This window comes from Phyllobates terribilis, unplaced genomic scaffold, assembly GCF_046119375.1.
Source record: "Phyllobates terribilis strain yellow unplaced genomic scaffold, ASM4611937v1 Scaffold_14__1_contigs__length_39327217, whole genome shotgun sequence".
Classification (NCBI taxonomy): domain Eukaryota; kingdom Metazoa; phylum Chordata; class Amphibia; order Anura; family Dendrobatidae; genus Phyllobates; species Phyllobates terribilis.
The window spans coordinates 20,973,193-20,995,081 of record NW_027362774.1 but is presented as its reverse complement, the minus strand read 5'-3'; the positions used below and the strand labels follow the sequence as shown (position 1 = coordinate 20,995,081).

The following is a 21,889-nucleotide window of genomic DNA, read 5'->3' as shown; positions in this document are numbered from 1 at the left end:
TGTCCTATAGAAAAGATGTATCTGAATGTCATGATATAGCAGTGATCAGTTGCGACCTACCGTTATATACTGATCACTCTCTGGGATGGCGGCTGCTCCACTACGAAGGTCCAGTAAAGGGTTAATATGATGCCGATGCGGACAAGCGTACTCGTTATGGCTGGGTGAGGAAATAATGAAAAGACGTTAAACGGAAGCAAGGATCGGATCAGGGACATGGAGAAGATCACACTCACTTACTAGCAATATCCCAAGGTTTTCAGATGGGGGCAGAGCTCCTGGTCTCGCTTCTTGCTTTCCTGAGCATGCGACAGTCCTTGAGCGAGGGCTACCAGTTCAGGTGGGACTTTGGCTTGGGCTTGCTGGAAGCTTCGCAGTAAATCGATGGCATAGCTCGCATGTTTCTCCGTCATCAGTAAAACAGATTTGGCCCTTGAATAGTCGTCTTCATCCATCGAAATCTGGATTTGGAAAGAAGTGTCAGGTCACCTGGGGTGTTAGTAGGGTCGGTCGGGATCTTAAGCGTTACATGAAACAGCTGTATTTCAGGTCGGGGCATTAATGTGCTGTTAGGGAATTAGTCCCATATTCCCTTATTGGTTACACAGGCACAATGGAAGCACCTTGTACTACGCTACTGCCTGCAGCCGGGAAGCTGTGCACCTTGTAAACATTTGAGTTTCGCTTTACCTGATCAATTTTGCACTGAATGTAATCCAGCAAAGAGAAAAGGCGAAGACTTAATACTCCAACATTTTCAGGAAAACTGTAATGAATGATGCATGTAGCGTCTGTGATCTCCCGGAGGGGAGCAAAGTCATCTGTGACCACTGCAAGAGAAACAAGACAAGATTCTCTCATTACACTATGAGCAAAGGCAGCCTAAAGTAACCTGCAGGTCACCGCAAAAAACCAAATCTCCCAAAAAATACTGTGGAGCGTGTTGAGACAATTTATATTTTACAATAAGTCCTTGCCCAGTCCTTTATATCTGCCCACATGGGAGATATTTTACTTAGGGAAGCCCATTAGTGTTCCCACACAGTACAAAACCGCTATCATGGCCCCCACAGTGCTCTCTGACAAAGTATGATGCCCCCCACACACAGTATGATGTCCCCACAGTACATTGCACAGCCATTCTGAAACCCCTAGGGCCACTGTGTTTAGTCTCCACGCGTAGCAAGGGCCCGGCTGGATCTGATGACAACAGAATCGGGTCCCTAGGACCGTCCATTAAGGAGTTATGACCCATCTTAGTTTCTGGAGGGGGTGGAGATTTGAGTCCAGCCCAAGGGGAAGAAGGGGGTTGAATCAGAGGTTAAAAAGCTCCTGCAACTCTTGGCCTATTGCTTTTTCTCTGGGAGGCCGCGATGACACATCGTGTGGGAGAAGTCACCCAACAGAGGGAACCACAAGCCTTCCATATGGCAGCCCCTCCCCTGTAAGCCAAGCCTTTCATTGGACTAGTAACTGACTCTTAATATCTGCTTATATCTTTTGTACCACTACTATTGTGTTTGCATCTCTGACCATTATGTATGTATAACCCTTATGTATATAGTGTATTGTCTAGTGCGCCCTTAATGCGATCAAATATATAATGTAACCTGGGGCTGCTCTTTTATCTCGATCCACAAATCCACACATCCATTGTTCGTTTCAACTCACATGCTACCGGGGCTGGTTTCTGTCTCGATATAATTCCCGTTATGGACTGGGGCTTATGTCTAATAGGAACTGGTGGCAGCTCTACCGGGCTGATAAGGTTCTGTTTCACGGGAGGCAGTGAGAGGGGCCTGTCAGCCTGTTCAGGGTATAAGCGAGTGTGGTGCCACGTCAGTGAATGAGTGGGCCACCTCTTCTCACTCCCGATACCTTCCTGAACCCGTGAGGACAGGGGGTGTCTGTGTAGAACTGTACCAATTTGACCTTAAGTGTCCCCAGGGAGTGCGGAACGTCACGTTGCTGCAAAGTGCAGATCCGTATCACGTGATCCGTCTGACGTAATAGCAACGTCAGGCGGGAGGCGCCGTGGGGATCTCTGGTGCGATTCCTCACGTCTGGATTGAGGCTGCAGTCTCTTTGGGGGCATGGAATCGAATCATACTGCTGCCACCACATATGAGGAATGACACCAGAGAGATTACGCAGAATCCCACCGCTGGACTAAAATCTCCACCCCTGGCTTCTAGCAGCTAGAAACTCCAGAAACTAAGATGGGTCAATAAAGCCTTAATGGACGAACCCAGGAAACCGGTTCTGGTGTCATCGGATCCAGCCGTGCCCCTGCTATGCGTGGAGAGTAAACATAGTGGCCCTAGCGGTTTTCGAATGGCAGTGCCGTCTATCTCCCTATCCTTATGTGCTAAACTGGGTCGAGACCTAGGCGGACATTCACCATGTCCTCGGGATTTCAAAAATCTATTCGAGGTATGTCTAGGACGTATAGTATTTCCATAACTCGATATGGAATTCCTATCTGTCTAGCTAAAGGAAAACCACAAGGCAACAGGCCCTTTGTCCTGAGCGAACTGGCAAGAGGTATGAAATTTGTCACTCATAGTCTCTTGACCTCCCCCTCCTGCAGCTGCTGGGTGTCCTGTTACAACTGCACACTGAAGGGGGCTTTATAATCCTCTACCAAATAGGATACAATGACTGACATGGGATTATATCTCCAATATTCTTTACAGTCCCCACAGTACATTCCCCCCACACAGTACGATGCCCTCACGGTACATTCCCCCCACACAGTACGATGCCATCACAGTACATTCCCCCACACAGTACGATGCCCTCACAGTACATTCCCCCACACAGTACGATGCCCTCACAGTACATTCCCCCACACAGTACGATGCCCTCACAGTACATTCCCCCACACAGTATGATGTTCCCACAGTACATTCCCCCCACACACACAGTACAATGTTCACACAGTGCATTCCTGCCACTCAGTATGATGTTCTCATAGTACATTCCCTACATAGTGTGATGTCCCCAAAGTACATTCCCATAACCAGTATGTCTTCACTGTACATTCCCCCCACACAGTATGATGTCCCAACAGTATATTCCTCCCACACAGTATGATGTCCCCACAGTACATTCCCCACACACAGTATGATGCCCTCACTGTACATTCCCCCCACACAGTATGATGTCCCCACAGTACATTCCCCCCACACAGTATGATGTCCCCACAGTACATTCCCCCACACACAGTATGATGTCCCCACAGTACATCCCCCCCCACACACAGTATAATGTCCCCACAGTACACCCCCCCCACACACAGTACGATGTTCACACAGTGCATTCCCCCCACTCAGTATGATGCCCTCATAGTAAATTCCCTACACAGTGTGATGTCCACAAAGTACATTCCCATACACAGTATGTCTTCACTGTACATTCCCCCCACACAGTATGATATCCTCACGATGCATGTCCCACACACAGTACGATGTCCCAACAGTATATTCCCCCCACACAGTATGATGTCCCAACAGTACATTTGTCATGGGTGTGTCAGAAGTGACAGTCGCCCTGCAGTTGGTTGCAGAAGATTTCTTCGTTTGGCATTACAGACACCTTCTTAGCTGTCTCACTCTAGGACCCAGCGGCTACCTACCTGCGGCTAATTGACACCCAGGCTGGGTGTTTAACCCCTTAAGCCCCGGAGCATTTTCCGTTTTTGCTCCCCTTGTTCCCAGAGCCATAGCGTTTTTATTTTTTGGTCAATATGGCCATGTGAGGGCTTATTTTTTGCAGGACGAGTTGTACTTTTCAACGCCATTACTAGTTTTACCATATCCTGTACGGGAAAACGGGAAAAAAATTCTAAGTGCGGTAAAATTGCAAAAAAAGTGCAATACCACAGTTGCTTTTTATTTATTTTTTTACCACGTTCACTGAATGCTAAAACTGACCTGCCCTTCTTATTCTACAGGTCATTACGAGTTCATAGACACCAAACATGTATAGGTTCTTTTATATTTAAGTGGTGAAAAAAAATTCCAAAATTTGGTAAAAAAAAATAATAAAAAAATAGCGCCATTTTCTAAGACCCGTAGCGTCACCATTTTTCGTGATCTGGGGCTGGTTGATGGCTTATTTTTTGCGCACCGGGCTGACATTTTTATTGATAACATTTGGGGTAGATCCGATGTTTTGATCGCCCGTTATTGCATTTTATTGCAATTTTGCGGCGACCAAAAAACGTAATTCTGGCGTTTAGAATTTTTTTCTCGTTACGCCGTTTACCGATCGGATTAATTTTTTTTTTATATTGATAGATCGGGCGATTCTGAACGCGGCGATACCAAATATGTGTATGTGGGGTTTATTTTTTATTATTTTATTTTGAATGGGGCGAAATGGGGGTGATTTAAACTTTTATATTTTTTTTTATATTTTTAAAAACTTTTTTTTTTTACTTTTTGCATGCTTCTATAGTCTCCATAGGAGACTAGAAGCAGCAACTATCCGATCCCCTCTGCTACATACAGGGGACGAGCAGGTCCCCTGCATGCAGCAAAAATGGTCCTGTGCTATGAGCGCCGACCACTAGGTGGCGCTCATAGCGACAAGATCATGACAACCACAGGCGTCTGCTGCAGACCCTGGGTTGTCATGCCCACCCATCGGCGACCCGCGATCACGTGACGGGGTCGCCGGGGCTTATGACGCGCTACCCGGAAGCGCGCGTTAAATGCTGCTGTCAGAGATTGACAGCGGCATTTAACATGTTAACAGCCGCGGGTGGATCGCGATTCCACCCGCGGCTGTTGCGGGCACATATCAGCTGTAAGAATCAGCTGACATGTGCTCCGTTCAGTGAGGGCTCAGCGCAGCAGCCCTCACTGAACGGGCAGTACTCAAATATGCGTACTAATACGTCCCCGGTATTTAAGGGGTTAAATACTGGCTGTTGCTAGAGGGAGGTGCCAGTGATATTCACATGACCCCTCGTGAAGGCTTGGAGCAAGTGCAGCTCTTACTTCCTCTCTGGTGCTAAGAGGACCTGTGGGCCATCTCTCAAGTCGACTCAATCTACGCTACTTCCCCCGTGTCTGTCTCCCCTTGCTGTGTTTAGTTGTCAGTGGGGATAGACTAGCGCTCACCCCCCTTACTTATCCAGGGCCAAGCGACAGGGAAATACAGGGATAGGTTCCTGTGCGGCAATTGGTGAGGAACCAATATAGGGACAGTAGGGGAGACATGGTGATTGCAGATCAGCCTAGGAGGTCTCCACTTCCCCCTTTCCCTAGTGTCTGGGCTCCCTTCCCCTCATCCCTTCGTGTTGCACTTTCTTTCCTACACCGTGTGTGTGACATTATCACCGGCTGTGCACATTTAGACAAAAACAAAAAACTGACACTTGGGTTTAATTGTGTGTTTTTTTCGGGTGTTTATTTTTTCCCCTTTCTCCCTTTGTATGGGTTCAGTTACAGAGCTCGCAGAGCGGCTGCGCTGTCTGTCTCTGGAGGTGAATGACCTCCGCTATGAGGTTCGGCAACAGCATCAGCGGCTACAGGTCACTACAGGTATTCTCCAAGTTGGATTTAAGGGGAGCCTACAACCTGGTTAGAATCAGAGAGGGGGACGAATGGAAGACAGCGTTCATTACCCCGGAAGGGCATTTCGAGAGTCTGGTTATGCCTTTTGGTTTGACCAATGCACATGCGGTATTCCAGCATTTCATAAATGATATATTCCATCATTTGGTAGGGAGGTTTGTAGTGGTCTATCTGGACGATACACTAAATTACTTATCAGTAATGTGATTTTCCTGAGCCCATGACAGCACCACAACGAGAGAGGGGATCCGCCCTTCCAGGACAGGAAACCTACAGAATAAAAGAGCGGCGCCTCTCCACCACCTCAGTTGTTTACAGAGCATGAGAGGACACTACTTAATAGTTATATATCCCATGATTTTTCCTTCTACACATCGCATGAATCAAAGATCACGAAGGAAATGAAGTGATCGACTTCTACCAGTGATGGGAGGGAATATAAGGGTGCTTTCATGGGCTCAGGAAAATCACATTACCGGTAAGTAATTTAGTGTTTTCCTATCACCCATGACAGCACCACAACAAGAGGTTTACAGAGAAAAAACTTTAAAGTTAGGGTGGGACCACAGCCTGTAGAACAGTTTTCCTAAAGGAAAGGACAGCAGAAGATCCCAGATCAAGCCTATAGTGTCTATAGAAGGTGCAAGGTGAAGACTGAATCGATAACCTTACATAATGCTTGATGGGGACATCCGCTTTCTTATTGTTCTGCCATGGATTTCCCGGATTAGCACAGAAAGTAGGGTGCACAATTTCCTGACTTCTATGGAAATTGGAAGCCATCTTTGGCAGATAGGGTACCTCCGGAACCGGTTCATCTTCTAGGATCTGTATAAATAAACCATTAACCGACAAAGCTTGAATGTCACTAACTTACCATGCTGAAGTCAGGACCACCGGGATAATAGTCTTTAATGTGAAGACCCTGAATCCATGGGTTCAAGCGAAGGCTCGTTACAGCCGTAAGCACTAGATTCAGATCACAGGGTGGCATCTTTGGACTGAAAATGGGCATAGATCCAAAACTCACTTTCACATTCCTTGCTTATTCAATGCAGGTTGGACACTGTTCCAGTAGTCTACGGCTAAAAAGGTCCACTTGCAATTCTCTTCCTCATTATATGAGGTGCTGTTAAAGATAAAAGGTGAGACTTCGCCATCTGAACTGATTAGACATAGGTGTCATTAGGGATCTTGGCCGAGTTCCCCCATAATGGTTTATGTAAGATAAAGCTACTCTGTTTGTATGACAAGACCTTTACATGGTGACCATGTATAGATGAATGGAGCTTTCTTATATACTGCCTAAAGCTTCTTTAGGTTAGAGGACCCGGATCTTTAGAGGCAGCCCCGGGTGTGTACCCATGACCATGCTACTACTGGAATGTAGGAGATTAGTTATTAACAGCGATATTGCCTTGTTCAGAGTTGTGGCCAGATGGCTTATTAACTTTGACATATAGCAGGACTCCTTATTCTACCTTGGGAGACCACAACTCTTACTCACTGCCCAGTGAGTTCTGCAGCACTCGATGGATCTGCCCATAATTCCGAAATAGTTGAGGTAAACTATTGTCAATGCCTCTTCCTTCGATATGAGAGTTGTCCTAACTACTATAATTCTCCATAAAGCCTTAAGGCTCATTAACATCTGAATGGAAGGACACAAACTGAAAGCCTAAATCCTCATTTTATGCCAAGAACTATGCTCAGGAAACACCAAGGTTACTTACCGGTAGCCGGTTTTTCCTGAGCCCATGACAGCACACCTTGAGAGAGAGGATCCGCCCCACCAAGGACAGGAAACCGTCTGAAATAAAAGGGCGGTACCTCTCCCTCGCTTCAGTTGTTTACAGAGCATTGAGAGGACCTCCCTAAACAGGTTAGGCACATAACCAACACCACAATATACAAATACACACCACCCCACACAGTGCACACCAGGGTGTGAGAAACATAGAAAAAATAAGGGGGGGAAACTACGGGTGCTGTCATGGGCTCAGGAAAAACCGGCTACCAGTAAGTAACCTTGGTGTTTTCCCCTCCCCCATGACAGCACACCTTGAGAGAATTTTGGAGAATTTATGAGCACCCTAGGGAGGGACCACCGCCTGAAGTACCCTTCTCCCAAAGGTGAGATCAGAAGAGGATAGATCCAACCGATAGTGCTTAAAGAAGGTGGATGGTGTAGACCAAGTAGCAGCCCTACATATCTGCTCGATCGAGACGTCTGCTCTCTCTGCCCAGGAGGTTGCAACGGCTCTGGTGGAATGAGCCCTCACATTGTCCGGGGCTGGAACCCCTGTGGACGTATAGGCTAAGCAAATGGCCTCCCTGAGCCACCTAGAGATGGTACCCTTGGACACCCCATGACCTTTCCTACACCCTTGAAAGGCCAGGAACAGAGAACAGTCTTTCCTCCACAGACTAGTCATGTGAATGTACTGTAGCAGGGACCTCCTAACATCTAGGCTATGGAACCTGACTTCCCCTGGGTTCTTGGGATTGCTGCAGAACGAGGGTAGCACAATCTCCTGACTACGGTGAAATCTAGATACCACCTTGGGAAGGTATGCTGGATCTGGCCGCAAGGTGACCCTATCCTCAAAGATTTGTGTGTAAGGAGGATTAACCGAGAGGGCCTGCAGATCCCCCACCCTACGGGCTGATGTTAAGGCCACTAGAAGGATGGTCTTAAGGGTGAGAATTTTTGGAGAAACCTTGTGTAGGGGTTCGAATGGTTCACTAGTAAGAGCGTTCAAGACTAAATTCAGGTCCCAAGGAGGAACACCCATGGACCTAACCGGTCCAGCTCTGGCACAGGACTTGATAAACCTCGAGATCCACCTATTCCCAGCCAGATTACAGTTGTAGAGTGCTCCCAAAGCTGAAACTTGAACCTTAAGGGTCCCTGTAGCTAGACCCAGGTCCCGCCCCTTTTGCAGAAATTCCAGGATCCCTCTGATCGGAGGTTTGCTCGATAGCGGAATATCTATAACCTCTAGGAATTTACCCCAAACCCTGCTATAAATCTTAGTTGTAATCGGTTTTCTGCTCCCCAATAAAGTAGAAACTAAGCCTGGTGAAAACCCCTTGCTACTCAATAGCGACCTCTCAAATTCCATGCCGAAAGATGGAATCCCCTGGCCTGGGCATGGAATACTGGTCCCTGCATGAGAAGGTCCGGCCTCTCTGGTAGAATCCAGGGATCTGACACCGACATTAGCCGAAGCAGAGAGAACCAAGGCCTCTTGGGCCAAAAAGGGGCTATCAAAATCACCCTGGCGCCTTCCTCCCGGATCTTCCTCACCACTACTGGAATCATCACTAATGGCGGAAAGGCATAGGCCTTCCTGAACCCCCAAGGAATCTGGAGGGCATCTACGGCATGGGGATTTTCTGCCGGATTTAGGGAGCAAAATCTCTGCACCTTTCTGTTTGCCCTTGTGGCGAACAGGTCTATGTCTGGCTGCCCCCATAACTGGACAATCTGATGGAAGACCTCCGGGTTCAACCCCCACTCCCCCTGTCTTAGGGTATGGCGGCTTAGAAAATCTGCCTTCACGTTTTCTATCCCCTTTATGTGAAGGGCGCTGAGGGATAGGAGGTTTCGCTCTGCTAGACCAAGGATCCTGTCTGCCACCACCATCAGAGGGCGTGACCTTGTCCCTCCTTGGTGATTCACATAGGCTACTGCGGTCCGGTTGTCGGACCTGACCTGGACATGGTGATTTTGGATGTGAGGGAGGAAGCCCCTGAGGGATCTTTCTACTGCCCAAAGCTCCTTTAAGTTTGAGGATGATCCCCTCTCGTGGTAAGCCCAGTGACCCTGTATTGAGAGTTCTGCCAGATGACCCCCCCATCCGGAACTGCTTGCGTCGGTCGTAACTACCCGATCTATCGATCTGGACCATTGAACGCCTGTGGTCAGATTTCCCCTGACTGTCCACCACGAAAGAGAATCTACTACTTCTGGGGAGAGAGAGAGCCTGCCTTCTAAACGCCCGTTGCAGGACCTCTGTGCTGACAGGACCTCCCACTGAAGCCGCCTCATATGCCCCTGGGCCCACATTACTGCTGGGAGACAGGCCGTCATAGAACCCAGGAGGGACATTGCCTCTCTCAGAGACATCTCTGGAGCTTGAATGGCCTTCGAGACTAATGCAATTAACCTGCAGATTTTGTCCTCTGGGAGGAAGCAGGTTTGACGACGAGAGTCTAGGATTAGACCCAGAAAGGTCTGAGTCCTGGAGGGGGTTAGTCTTGATTTTTGGAAATTTACTAACCACCCCAGCTGATGCAACACTTCCGTGACCACTAGGGGCTGACTGGAGCAGTGGGCTTCTGTTTTCCCTATTATCAAGAAGTCGTCTAAATATGGCACGATCACTACATTCTTGATCCGTAGGAAGGCTGTCACTTCTGCTATTAGTTTCGTAAATATTCTCGGGGCAATGGAGAGGCCAAAGGGTAGGGCAGCAAACTGAAAATGCCTCAGCTTCCCCTGAATAAACAGGGCTACTCTCAGATACTTCTGATACTCCGGATGGATTGGGACGTGATAATATGCGTCCTTCAAGTCTATTACAGCCATAAAGCAGTTGCGATGTAAGAGCTTCACTGCCGAGCCTACTGACTCCATTTTGAAAGTCTGGTTTTCTACTACTTGGTTCAGACTCCTGAGGTTGATGATGGTCCTTAAGGACCCGTTTGTTTTTTTTATCATGAATAGTGGGGAATAGAACCCCCTCCCTCTCTGTGTTGCTGGTACTTCGAGAAGGACCTGCTTTCCTACTAACTCTAACACTTCTGTTTCCAGGGCTAATTGTTCTTCCTGGACCTTTCGTAGGGGGGTAACCACAAAGGTCCGCCAGGGGGTCTGGCTGAACTGGATCTTCAGGCCCCCACTGATAATTTTCAGAATCCATGGGTTTGTTGTTATCGCGTCCCAAGCTGGAAAAAAGTGGGAAAGCCTTCCACCCACTTCCAGCCTGGCGTCATTGGGAGGATCTCTTCGAACTCGAGGATGGTCCTCCAAACATGTAGCCCGATTCTTTTTTGGACTTGGCTTCCCATTTCTTTTTGTCTCCCGGAGGACGACCCCGGTTAAATTTTCTCCTCCGAAAACTAAATCTTCTTGGTTCCCCCGAAAATCCCGGGAACCCTTTGGTTTTATCGCCTGCTTTTTCTAACAGGTCCTCTAACTTTTGGCCAAACAGGAGTCTACCGTCACACGGGAGGGAGCACAGTTTCTGTTTCAAAGGTAGGTCGCCTGGGCAACCCTTGAGCCACAAGGCCCGCCTGGCTGCGTTGGATAGTCCCGCTGCCCTAGCTGACAGTCTGACCGAGTCAGCTGAAGAGTCGGCCAGGAAGGCCGATGCTGTTTGAATTAAAGGTAGCTCTGCAAGTATTGCCTGTCTGGAGACCTTTTTATCTTTAAGCTGGTCTTCCAGCTGTTGAAGCCACACCATCAAGGACCTCGCCACACAGGTGCTAGCCACCGCTGGTTTTAGGCCACCTGCTGCCGCCTCCCACGTGTGGCGCAGGAAGGAGTCAGCTCTTTTATCCAGGGCATCTTTTAGGACGCCAGAGTCCTCCAAGGGCAGGGAAGATCTCTTTGATGACCTTGCCACAGTCCCGTCCACCTTGGGGATCTTATCCCAAGGTTCCGCATCCTTCTCTTCGAAGGGGTACCTTCTTTTGGAGAAGGAGGGTAAAGCCCCTGATCTCTCAGGTCTCCTCCACTCCCGGTCAATGAGGCCCTGAATCTTACTGTTCACCGGAAATGAGCGTCTCTTCCGCTCTCCTAAGCCCGCAAACATGATGTCCTTCCGGGATTTAGATGCTCTCTCTTCCTCCAGACCCATGGTTGATCTTACTGCCCTAACCAGTCTGTCTGTATTCTCAATGGGGAAGCAGGGTCTACCGCCCCCCGATGAGGAAGAGGACGATGAATCCCACTGCTCCTCGGACTGGGAGGAATCAGAGACGGAGGAAACCTCTCTACGGGGCCTTTTCTTCCCTCTAAGGAACCCCTTCAGGGACCCCTGAACTTCTGCATGTACTATGGACTTTAAATTTGCAGCAAAATCCTGGGAATTCTCAGCTATGGTTTTGGTCACACAGCCCTGGCAAAGTGGTTTCTGCCACTCTACTGAGAGAGAAGCTTGGCAAAGGGCACACATCCTATGCTTTTGCTTGGCACTACTCTTCTTAGGCTCCTAAAAAAAGGAAGCACATAAGAGACTTCCCGTTACTAATCAGTGACATTCACGAAGCTCACTCACCCTCGGAGGTCACAAACGGGTACCGGATTCGGAGGCTGTCGCGGAACTGAAGATTCCATTCTGGATGGTCCCGAGGCGCTCGAAGCCTTACTCCTGCGGCTGCCACTACGATTACTCGAGCGGCTGTCTGTATACGATGCATCCCTCTGCTTCTGTTGCTGAGGTGGGGGGGTAAGCTGCTGCTCCTGGCTATCTGGATCAGCCATGTCTCAGAAGCGCACCACGCTTCCAGGAAAGCTCCCCCCCCTTAAATATAGGGCCATCCAGCCTCCTCCGGTCTGTGGGTCCTCCCCCTTCGCCAGGCCGGAGCTCCGTTGAAAAAAACCGGCCTGGGACGCTCCGATGGGCGCCGCCATCTTGGATCGGCGCCGCCTCCTGACGTCACCCAGCGCGCCGCTCCCAGCGTGCCCTGCGCCATGACGTCAGGCGCGTCACACCCGGAAGCGTTCCACACTGCAGGGGGAGGACGGCGCCGCGGTCTCCGGGAGGACAGAGCCTGCCTCACCGCGTGCGCCCCGCTCGGCGCAGAGACCCCAGGGGAAGCTGCGGACGGCGCTTCTGGGATACTGAACCCGGTGCACAGGCCAGTGCCCGCTCTTCCACACCGGGACAGCCCCAGGTAAGTCTTCTTTCTTCCAGACAGGTTCCCCATCAAGGACAGGAAACCAACTGAAGCGAGGGAGAGGTACCGCCCTTTTATTTCAGACGGTTTCCTGTCCTTGGTGGGGCGGATCCTCTCTCTCAAGGTGTGCTGTCATGGGGGAGGGGAAAATTGGATGTTTCATGTGAATTGGAACCTGATTGCTTACCTCCTTAAACACCTATACTACTATATAGCAATCTGGAACTGCAGATTTACTAGCAGGTCTTATAGAGTCCATTTCCAATGATCTAACTCTCAGGAATCTGTACAGCCCCTTCGGGTTGTAGCAAACCCAGGTAGGACTGGGTTAAATAATAGCTTTACAGGTCTTGATTAGGGCACCTGGAGAGCTAAGCACCAGAGCAGGCTAGGCATTCACCTTAGTCAGACTGCTGGAAAGCAGAGCAGACTGTATGTGTCTTGGAGCTAATCAGAGACACAGGCCAGACTCCACCTGAGCTGAGTCTGCAAGTGTCAGTGGTTGCCCTGGATAAATATTGTTTTGTTGGATCAAGCTGGGTTAGCTGAGCTGTATATGAGTAGTCAGGGTCTGTCCTATTTAGTCAGCGCTTGAACAAGACCAGAAATATTAATGTTTATGACTTCTGTGCAACCTGTAAAAAACAATAAAACTGCATTTGATTGAACCAAACCCACAATGGCTGTATGAGCACTACGTGATGACTCCTACCTTTGAGAGTTAAACCCTACAAGGTTTATTATTAACCTGTAAAACTAAGGAAGCGCTCTTATTGTCACCTGCCTCCAACCGGCCCTCCACCGAGCCAGCTGAGCACCATCCAGGAATACTGCCCAGACAGGGGCGTAGTTCTACAGCAGCTTCTCCACTGATGCACGGAGCTGGAGCTGCTGACCCCAGACAGGGGCGCAGGTCCACAGCTGCTCTCTCACTGACATGCAGAGCTGGAGCTGCTGACCCCAGACAGGGGCGCCGCTCCACAGCAGCTTCTCCACTGATGCACGGAACTGGAGCAGCCGACCCCAGACAGGGGCGCAGTTCTACAGCAGCTTCTCCACTGATGCAGAGCAGGAGCTGCTGACCCCAGACAGGTGCAGTTCCACAGCGGCTCTCTCACTGACGTGCAGAGCTGGAGCAGCTGACTCCAGACAGGGGTGCAGTTAAACATCTGCTCTCTCACTGGCGTGCAGAGCTGGAGCGGCTGACCCCAGACAGGGGCGCCGCTCCACAGCAGCTTCTCCACTGATGCACAGAGCTGGAGCTGCTGACCCCAGACAGGGGCGCAGTTCCACAGCTGGTCTCTCAGTGACGTACAGAGCTGGAGCTGCTGACCCCAGACAGGGGCGCAGTTCCACAGCAACTTCTCCACTGATGCACGGAGCTGGAGCTGCCGACCCCAGACAGGAGCGCAGTTCCACAGCTGCTCTCTCACTGACGTGCAGAGCTGGAGCAGCCGACCCCAGACAGGGGCGCAGTTCCACAGCAACTTCTCCACTGATGCACGGAGCTGGAGCTGCCGACCCCAGACAGGGGCGCAGTTCCACAGCTGCGCTCTCACTGACATGCAGAGCTGGAGCAGCTGACCCCAGACAGGGGCGCAGTTCCACAGCTGCTCTCTCACTGGCGTCCAGAGCTGGAGCTGATGACCCCAGACAGGGGCGCTGCTCCACAGCAGCTTCTCCACTGATGCACGGAGCTAGAGCTGCCGACCCCAGACAGGGGCGCAGTTCCACAGCTGCTCTCTCACTGACGTGCAGAGCTGGAGCAGCTGACCCCAGACAGGGGCGCAGTTCCACAGCTGCTCTCTCACTGGTGTGCAGAGCTGGAGCTGCTGACCCCAGACAGGGGCGCAGTTCCACAGCAACTTCTCCACTGATGCACGGAGCTGCCGACCCCAGACAGGGGCGCAGCTCCACAGCTGCTCTCTCACTGGCGTGCAGAGCTAGAGCTGCTGACCCCAGACAGGGGCGCAGTTCCACAGCAGCTTCTCCACTGAAGCAAGGAGCTGGAGCTGCCGACCCCAGACAGGAGCTCAGTTCCACAGCTGCTCTCTCACTGACGTGCAGAGCTGGAGCAGCCGACCTCAGACAGGGGCGCAGTTCCACAGCAACTTCTCCACTGATGCACGGAGCTGGAGCTGCCGACCCCAGACAGGGGCGCAGTTCCACAGCTGCGCTCTCACTGACATGCAGAGCTGGAGCAGCTGACCCCAGACAGGGGCGCAGTTCCACAGCTGCTCTCTCACTGGTGTCCAGAGCTGGAGCTGATGACCCCAGACAGGGGCGCCGCTCCACAGCAGCTTCTCCACTGATGCACGGAGCTAGAGCTGCCGACCCCAGACAGGGGCGCAGTTCCACAGCTGCTCTCTCACTGACGTGCAGAGCTGGAGCAGCTGACCCCAGACAGGGGCGCAGTTCCACAGCTGCTCTCTCACTGACGTGCAGAGCTGGAGCAGCTGACCCCAGACAGGGGCGCAGTTCCACAGCTGCTCTCTCACTGGTGTGCAGAGCTGGAGCTGCTGACCCCAGACAGGGGCGCAGTTCCACAGCAACTTCTCCACTGATGCACGGAGCTGCCGACCCCAGACAGGGGCGCAGCTCCACAGCTGCTCTCTCACTGGCGTGCAGAGCTAGAGCTGCTGACCCCAGACAGGGGCGCAGTTCCACAGCAGCTTCTCCACTGAAGCAAGGAGCTGCCGACCCCAGACAGGGGCGCAGTTCCACAGCTGCTCTCTCACTGGCGTCCAGAGCTGGAGCTGCTGACCCCAGACAGGGGCGCCGCTCCACAGCAGCTTCTCCACTGATGCACGGAACTGGAGCAGCTGACCCCAGACAGGGGCGCCGCTCAGTTATATCCAGATCTTCAACAGGTAAGCCTGTCTAAGGTTTCCTGGATAGCGTCCTGCACCTGCACAACCGGGATGCGCGGCTGCCAGGCCACCATAAGGTAATTGTGCGGCTGCTGCTCGCGCCCGTCTGACGGAGCAGGCCCCCTTGAACCCACCATGGCGCTTCCAGGTCCCTGGCGCTGGCCGCGGCAGAGACTGTGCCCGGTTGGAAACTGACCGGCCCAGGTCTGGGAATAATCTTCTCTTCTTTCTTCTGCAGCCGTTTTAACAAGGTACCCCCTCAAGGACAGGAAACCAACTGAGGTGGTGAAGAGGCGCCACCCTTTTATTCTGTAGGTTTCCTGTCCTGGAAGGGCAGATCCCCTCTCTCGTTGTGGTGCTGTCATGGGTGATAGGAAAATTTTGGTTTACTGACCTGATTTTGAGACCCATCGGGGGCATGTTAAGCAGGTGCTCCAGATATTAAGGGATAACAAACTTTATGCCAAACTAGAAAAATGTGTTTTCGCTGTTCAGGAGGTGCAGTTTTTGGGATACTTGTCATCTTCGGGTTTTCGGATGGATCCGGAGAAAATCCGTGCAGTCCTTGATTGGAACCGTCTCGAGAACCTGAAAGCTCTACATGGTTTTCTGGGCTTTACTAATTTTTACCGGAAATTCATCCAAAATTACTCAGTAATTGTGAAACCCCTTACTGACATGACTAGGAAGGGGTCTGATTTTTCCAGCTGGTCGGAGGTTCCCTCCAGGCTTTTTCTTCCTTAAAGAATCATTTTGCCACTGCACCTATTCTCACTCAACCTGATGTTTCCCAACCATTTATTGTGGAGGTCGATGCTTCGGTTGTCGGGGTTGGGGCTGTGTTGTCTCAGGGTTCGTCCCCTGGTAAATGGCGTCCATGCGCCTTCTTTTCTAAAAAATTGTCTTCGGCTGAGAGAACTTATGACATGGGTAATAGGGAACTTTTGGCGATCAAATTGACGTTTGAAGAATGGCGACATTGGTTGGAGGGGGCTGTCCATCCTATTACTGTTATTACTGACCATAAGAACCTGTCATATCTCCAGTCAGCTAAACGTCTCATTCCTATGTCAGGTAGATGGTCCCTGTTTTTTACCAGGGTAAATTTTGTTACTTTTCGTCCAGGGGTCAAAAATGTCAAGGCTGATGCTTTGTCATGGAGCTTCCCTGGTGGTGGTGACCATGAGAACCCTGCCCCGATATTACAGAAGGAGGTAGTCATTTCGGCATTATATCCTGAACTGGAGGGTGAGGTGTTGGAGGCTCAGGGGGACGCCCCTGTCTCCTGCCCTTCAGGAAGGTTATTTGTACTATCTAATCTGCGCTGCAAAGTAATTAAGGAACATCATAACTCTGTGCTTGCTGGGCATCCAGGTGGTAAGGCAACCGCGGACCTCCTCTCTCGTCGTTTTTGGTAGCCGGGGTTGCATCGGGATGTGATTGAACACGTAGCTGCTTGTAGTATTTGCGCGCATTCTAAGGTTTCGCATACCCATCCGTTTGGTACTCTTCTTCCGCTACTTAACCCTAGCAGGTCATGGCACACTTGTCCATGGATTTTATTACTGACCTACCAGTTTCTGCAAGCAAAATGGTGGTTGTAGATAGGTTCAGTAAAATAGTTCACTTCTTCGCATTACCTGCACTTCCAAATGCCAAGACACTTGCTCAGGTGTTCATAAATGAGATTGTGAAGCTTCATGGGATTCCCTCCGATGTGGTGTCAGATCGGGGGACCCAGATTTTTTCCAAGTTCTGGAAGGCGTTCTGTTCTTGACTGGGGGTGCAGCTGTCCTTTTCCTCTGCCTTCCACCCTCAGTCGAATGGACAGACCGAGTGCGTCAATCAGAACTTGGAGACATACCTCAGGTGTTTCGTCTCCGAAAATCAGGAGGATTGGGCATCCTACTTACCGCTGGCAGAATTTGCCATCAATAATCATCGACAAGAATCCATTAGCAGGTCACCGTTCTTCGGTGCATATGGTTATCACCCACAGTTTGGTACTTTCAGTGGGGGAGGATCTTCAGGAGTTCCTGAGGAGGAATGGTTTGCTTTGTCGCTCTCCTCGGTATGGCAGGGTTTTCTGTGTAATTTAAAGATCACGGGAGACAGGTATAAAAGTATGGCTGACAGAAAACACTTGCCAGGTCCGGACCTGAATGTGAATGACTTTGTGTGGTTGTCTAACAGGAATTTTAAGTTGAAAGTTCCTTCTTGGAAGCTGGGTCCTAGCTTTCTTGGTCCCTATAAAATAACCGCCGTCATTAACTCAGCAGCGTTTCGTCTTGAGCTTCCTCAGGCCCACAATATTTTCCACAGGTCCTTACTCAAGAAATATGTGGAACCTCTTGAGCCCTCACCTCTACCGCCGCCCCCTATAATGGTTGATCGTAATCTGGAGTTCCAGATTTCGAGGATTGTAGATTCTCGTCTCCAGTGTCGTTCCCTACAATACTTGGTGCACTGGAAAGGATATGGTCCAGAGGAAAGGATGTGGGTTTCAGCATCAGAGGTGAAAGCTCCCAGGTTGGATAGCTCATTCCACACCTCTTATCCTGAGAAACCCGGTCCTGAGTGTCCGGAGGCCCCTCGTAGAGGAGGGGGGTGTACTGTCACGGGTGTGTCACAGTATGATGTCCCAACAGTATATTCCCCCCACACAGTATGATGTCCCAACAGTACATTTGTCACGAGTGTGTCAGAAGTGACAGTCGCCCTGCAGTTGGTTGCAGGAGATCTCTTTGTTTGGCATTACAGACACCTTCTTAGCTGTCTCACTCTAGGACCCAGTGGCAACCTCTCTCCGGCTAATTGATACCTGGTGTTTAAATACTGGCTGTTGCTAGAGGGAGGTGCCGGTGATATTCACATGACAGTACATTCCCACACACAGTATTATGTCCCCACAGTACATTCCCATACACAGTATGATGTCCCCACAGTACATTCCCATACACAGTATGATGTCCCCACAGTACATTCCCATACACAGTATGATGTCCCCACAGTACATTCATCCAATACACAGTATGATGTCCCCACAGTACATTCATCCAATACACAGTATGATGTCCCCACAGTACATTCCCATACACAGTATGATGTCCCCACAGTACATTCCCATATAGAGTATGATGTCCCCACAGTACATTCCCATACACAGTATGATGTCCCCACAGTACATTCCCACACACAGTATGTTGTCCCCACAGTACATTCCCATACAGAGTATGATGTCCCCACAGTACATTCCCATACACAGTATTATGTCCCCACAGTACATTCCCATACACAGTATGATGTCCCCACAGTACATTCCCATACACAGTATGATGTCCCCACAGTACATTCCCATACACAGTATGATGTCCCCACAGTACATTCCCATACACAGTATGATGTCCCCACAGTACATTCCCATACAGAATATGAGGTCCCCACAGTACATTCCCACACACAGTATGTTGTCCCCACAGTACATTCCCATACACAGTATGATGTCCCCACAGTACATTCCCATACAGAGTATGATGTCCCCACAGTACATTCCCATACACAGTATGATGTCCCCACAGTACATTCCCATACAGAATATGATGTCCCCACAGTACATTCCCACACACAGTATGTTGTCCCCACAGTACATTCCCATACACAGTATGATGTCCCCACAGTACATTCCCATACAGAGTATGATGTCCCCACAGTACATTCCCATACAGAGTATGATGTCCCCACAGTACATTCCCACACACAGTATGTTGTCCCCACAGTACATTCCCATACAGAGTATGATGTCCCCACAGTACATTCCCACACACAGTATGATGTCCCCACAGTACATTCCCATACAGAGTATGATGTCCCCACAGTACATTCCCATACAGAGTATGATGTCCCCACAGTACATTCCCACACACAGTATGTTGTCCCCACAGTACATTCCCATACACAGTATGATGTCCCCACAGTACATTCCCACACACAGTATGTTGTCCCCACAGTACATTCCCATACACAGTATGTTGTCCCCACAGTACATTCCCATACACAGTATGTTGTCCCCACAGTACATTCCCATACACAGTATGATGTCCCCACAGTACATTCCCATACAGAGTATGATGTCCCCACAGTACATTCCCACACACAGTATGATGTCCCCACAGTACATTCCCCACACACAGTATGATGTCCCCACAGTACATTCCCATACACAGTATGATGTCCCCACAGTACATTCCCATATAGAGTATGATGTCCCCACAGTACATTCCCATACACAGTATGATGTCCCCACAGTACATTCCCACACACAGTATGTTGTCCCCACAGTACATTCCCATACAGAGTATGATGTCCCCACAGTACATTCCCATACACAGTATGATGTCCCCACAGTACATTCCCATACACAGTATGATGTCCCCACAGTACATTCCCATACACAGTATGATGTCCCCACAGTACATTCCCATACAGAGTATGATGTCCCCACAGTACATTCCCACACACAGTATGTTGTCCCCACAGTACATTCCCATACAGAGTATGATGTCCCCACAGTACATTCCCACACACAGTATGATGTCCCCACAGTACATTCCCATACAGAGTATGATGTCCCCACAGTACATTCCCATACAGAGTATGATGTCCCCACAGTACATTCCCACACACAGTATGTTGTCCCCACAGTACATTCCCATACACAGTATGATGTCCCCACAGTACATTCCCACACACAGTATGTTGTCCCCACAGTACATTCCCATACACAGTATGTTGTCCCCACAGTACATTCCCATACACAGTATGTTGTCCCCACAGTACATTCCCATACACAGTATGATGTCCCCACAGTACATTCCCATACAGAGTATGATGTCCCCACAGTACATTCCCACACACAGTATGATGTCCCCACAGTACATTCCCCACACACAGTATGATGTCCCCACAGTACGTTCCCACACACAGTATGATGTCCCCACAGTACATTCCCACACACAGTATGATGTCCCCACAGTACATTCCCATACACAGTATGATGTCCCCACAGTACATTCCCTCCACACACAGTATGATGTCCCCACAGTACATTCCCATACAGAGTATGATGTCCCCACAGTACATTCCCACACACAGTATGATGTCCCCACAGTACATTCCCCACACACAGTATGATGTCCCCACAGTACATTCCCCACACACAGTATGATGTCCCCACAGTACATTCCCATACACAGTATGATGTCCCCACAGTACATTCCCATACACAGTATGATGTCCCCACAGTACATTCCCATACACAGTATGATGTCCCCACAGTACATTCCCATACACAGTATGATGTCCCCACAGTACATTCCCATACACAGTATGATGTCCCCACAGTACATTCCCCACACACAGTATGATGTCCCCACAGTACATTCCCCACACACAGTATGATGTCCCCACAGTACATTCCCATACAGAATATGATGTCCCCACAGTACATTCCCATACACAGTATGATGTCCCCACAGTACATTCCCCACACACAGTATGATGTCCCCACAGTACATTCCCATACAGAATATGATGTCCCCACAGTACATTCCCATACACAGTATGATGTCCCCACAGTACATTCCCATACAGAGTATGATGTCCCCATAGTACATTCCCATACAGAGTATGATGTCCCCACAGTACATTCCCATACAGAGTATGATGTCCCCACAGTACATTCCCATACAGAATATGATGTCCCCATAGTACATTCCCATACAGAGTATGATGTCCCCACAGTACATTCCCATACACACAGTATGATGTCCCCACAGTACATTCCCATATAGAGTATGATGTCCTCACAGTACATTCCCATACACAGTATGATGTCCCCACAGTACATTCCCACACACAGTATGATGTCCCCACAGTACATTCCCATACAGAATATGATGTCCCCATAGTACATTCCCATACAGAGTATGATGTCCCCACAGTACATTCCCATACAGAGTATGATGTCCCCACAGTACATTCCACCCACACAGTATGATGTCCCCACAGTACATTCCCATATAGAGTATGATGTCCCCACAGTACATTCCCATACACAGTATGATGTCCCGACAGTACATTCCCATATAGAGTATGATGTCCCCACAGTACATTCCCCACACACAGTATGATGTCCCCACAGTACATTCCCATACACAGTATGATGTCCCCACAGTACATTCCCATACACAGTATGATGTCCCGACAGTACATTCCCATATAGAGTATGATGTCCCCACAGTACATTCCCCACACACAGTATGATGTCCCCACAGTACATTCCCATACACAGTATGATGTCCCCACAGTACATTCTCCCCATACACAGTATGATGTCCCCACAGTACATTCCCATATAGAGTATGATGTCCCCACAGTACATTCCCATATAGAGTATGATGTCCCCACAGTACATTCCCCACACACAGTATGATGTCCCCACAGTACATTCCCATATAGAGTATGATG

The 21,889-nt window shown here is 49.8% G+C and overlaps 1 protein-coding gene across 1 annotated transcript in view; it reads right to left on the bottom strand.

Annotated features, from left to right (window-relative positions):
* The window catches only part of TDRD12 (tudor domain containing 12), a 64,977-nt gene that overhangs the window by 12,479 nt on the left and 30,609 nt on the right, over window positions 1-21,889 (bottom strand). The window contains exons 21-23 of the mRNA XM_073659626.1: window positions 691-830; window positions 241-461; window positions 61-160 (exon numbers count right to left, since the gene is read on the bottom strand). Coding sequence (XP_073515727.1) covers window positions 61-160; window positions 241-461; window positions 691-830 — 461 coding nt within the window. The remainder of the gene's footprint in view (window positions 1-60; window positions 161-240; window positions 462-690; window positions 831-21,889) is intronic.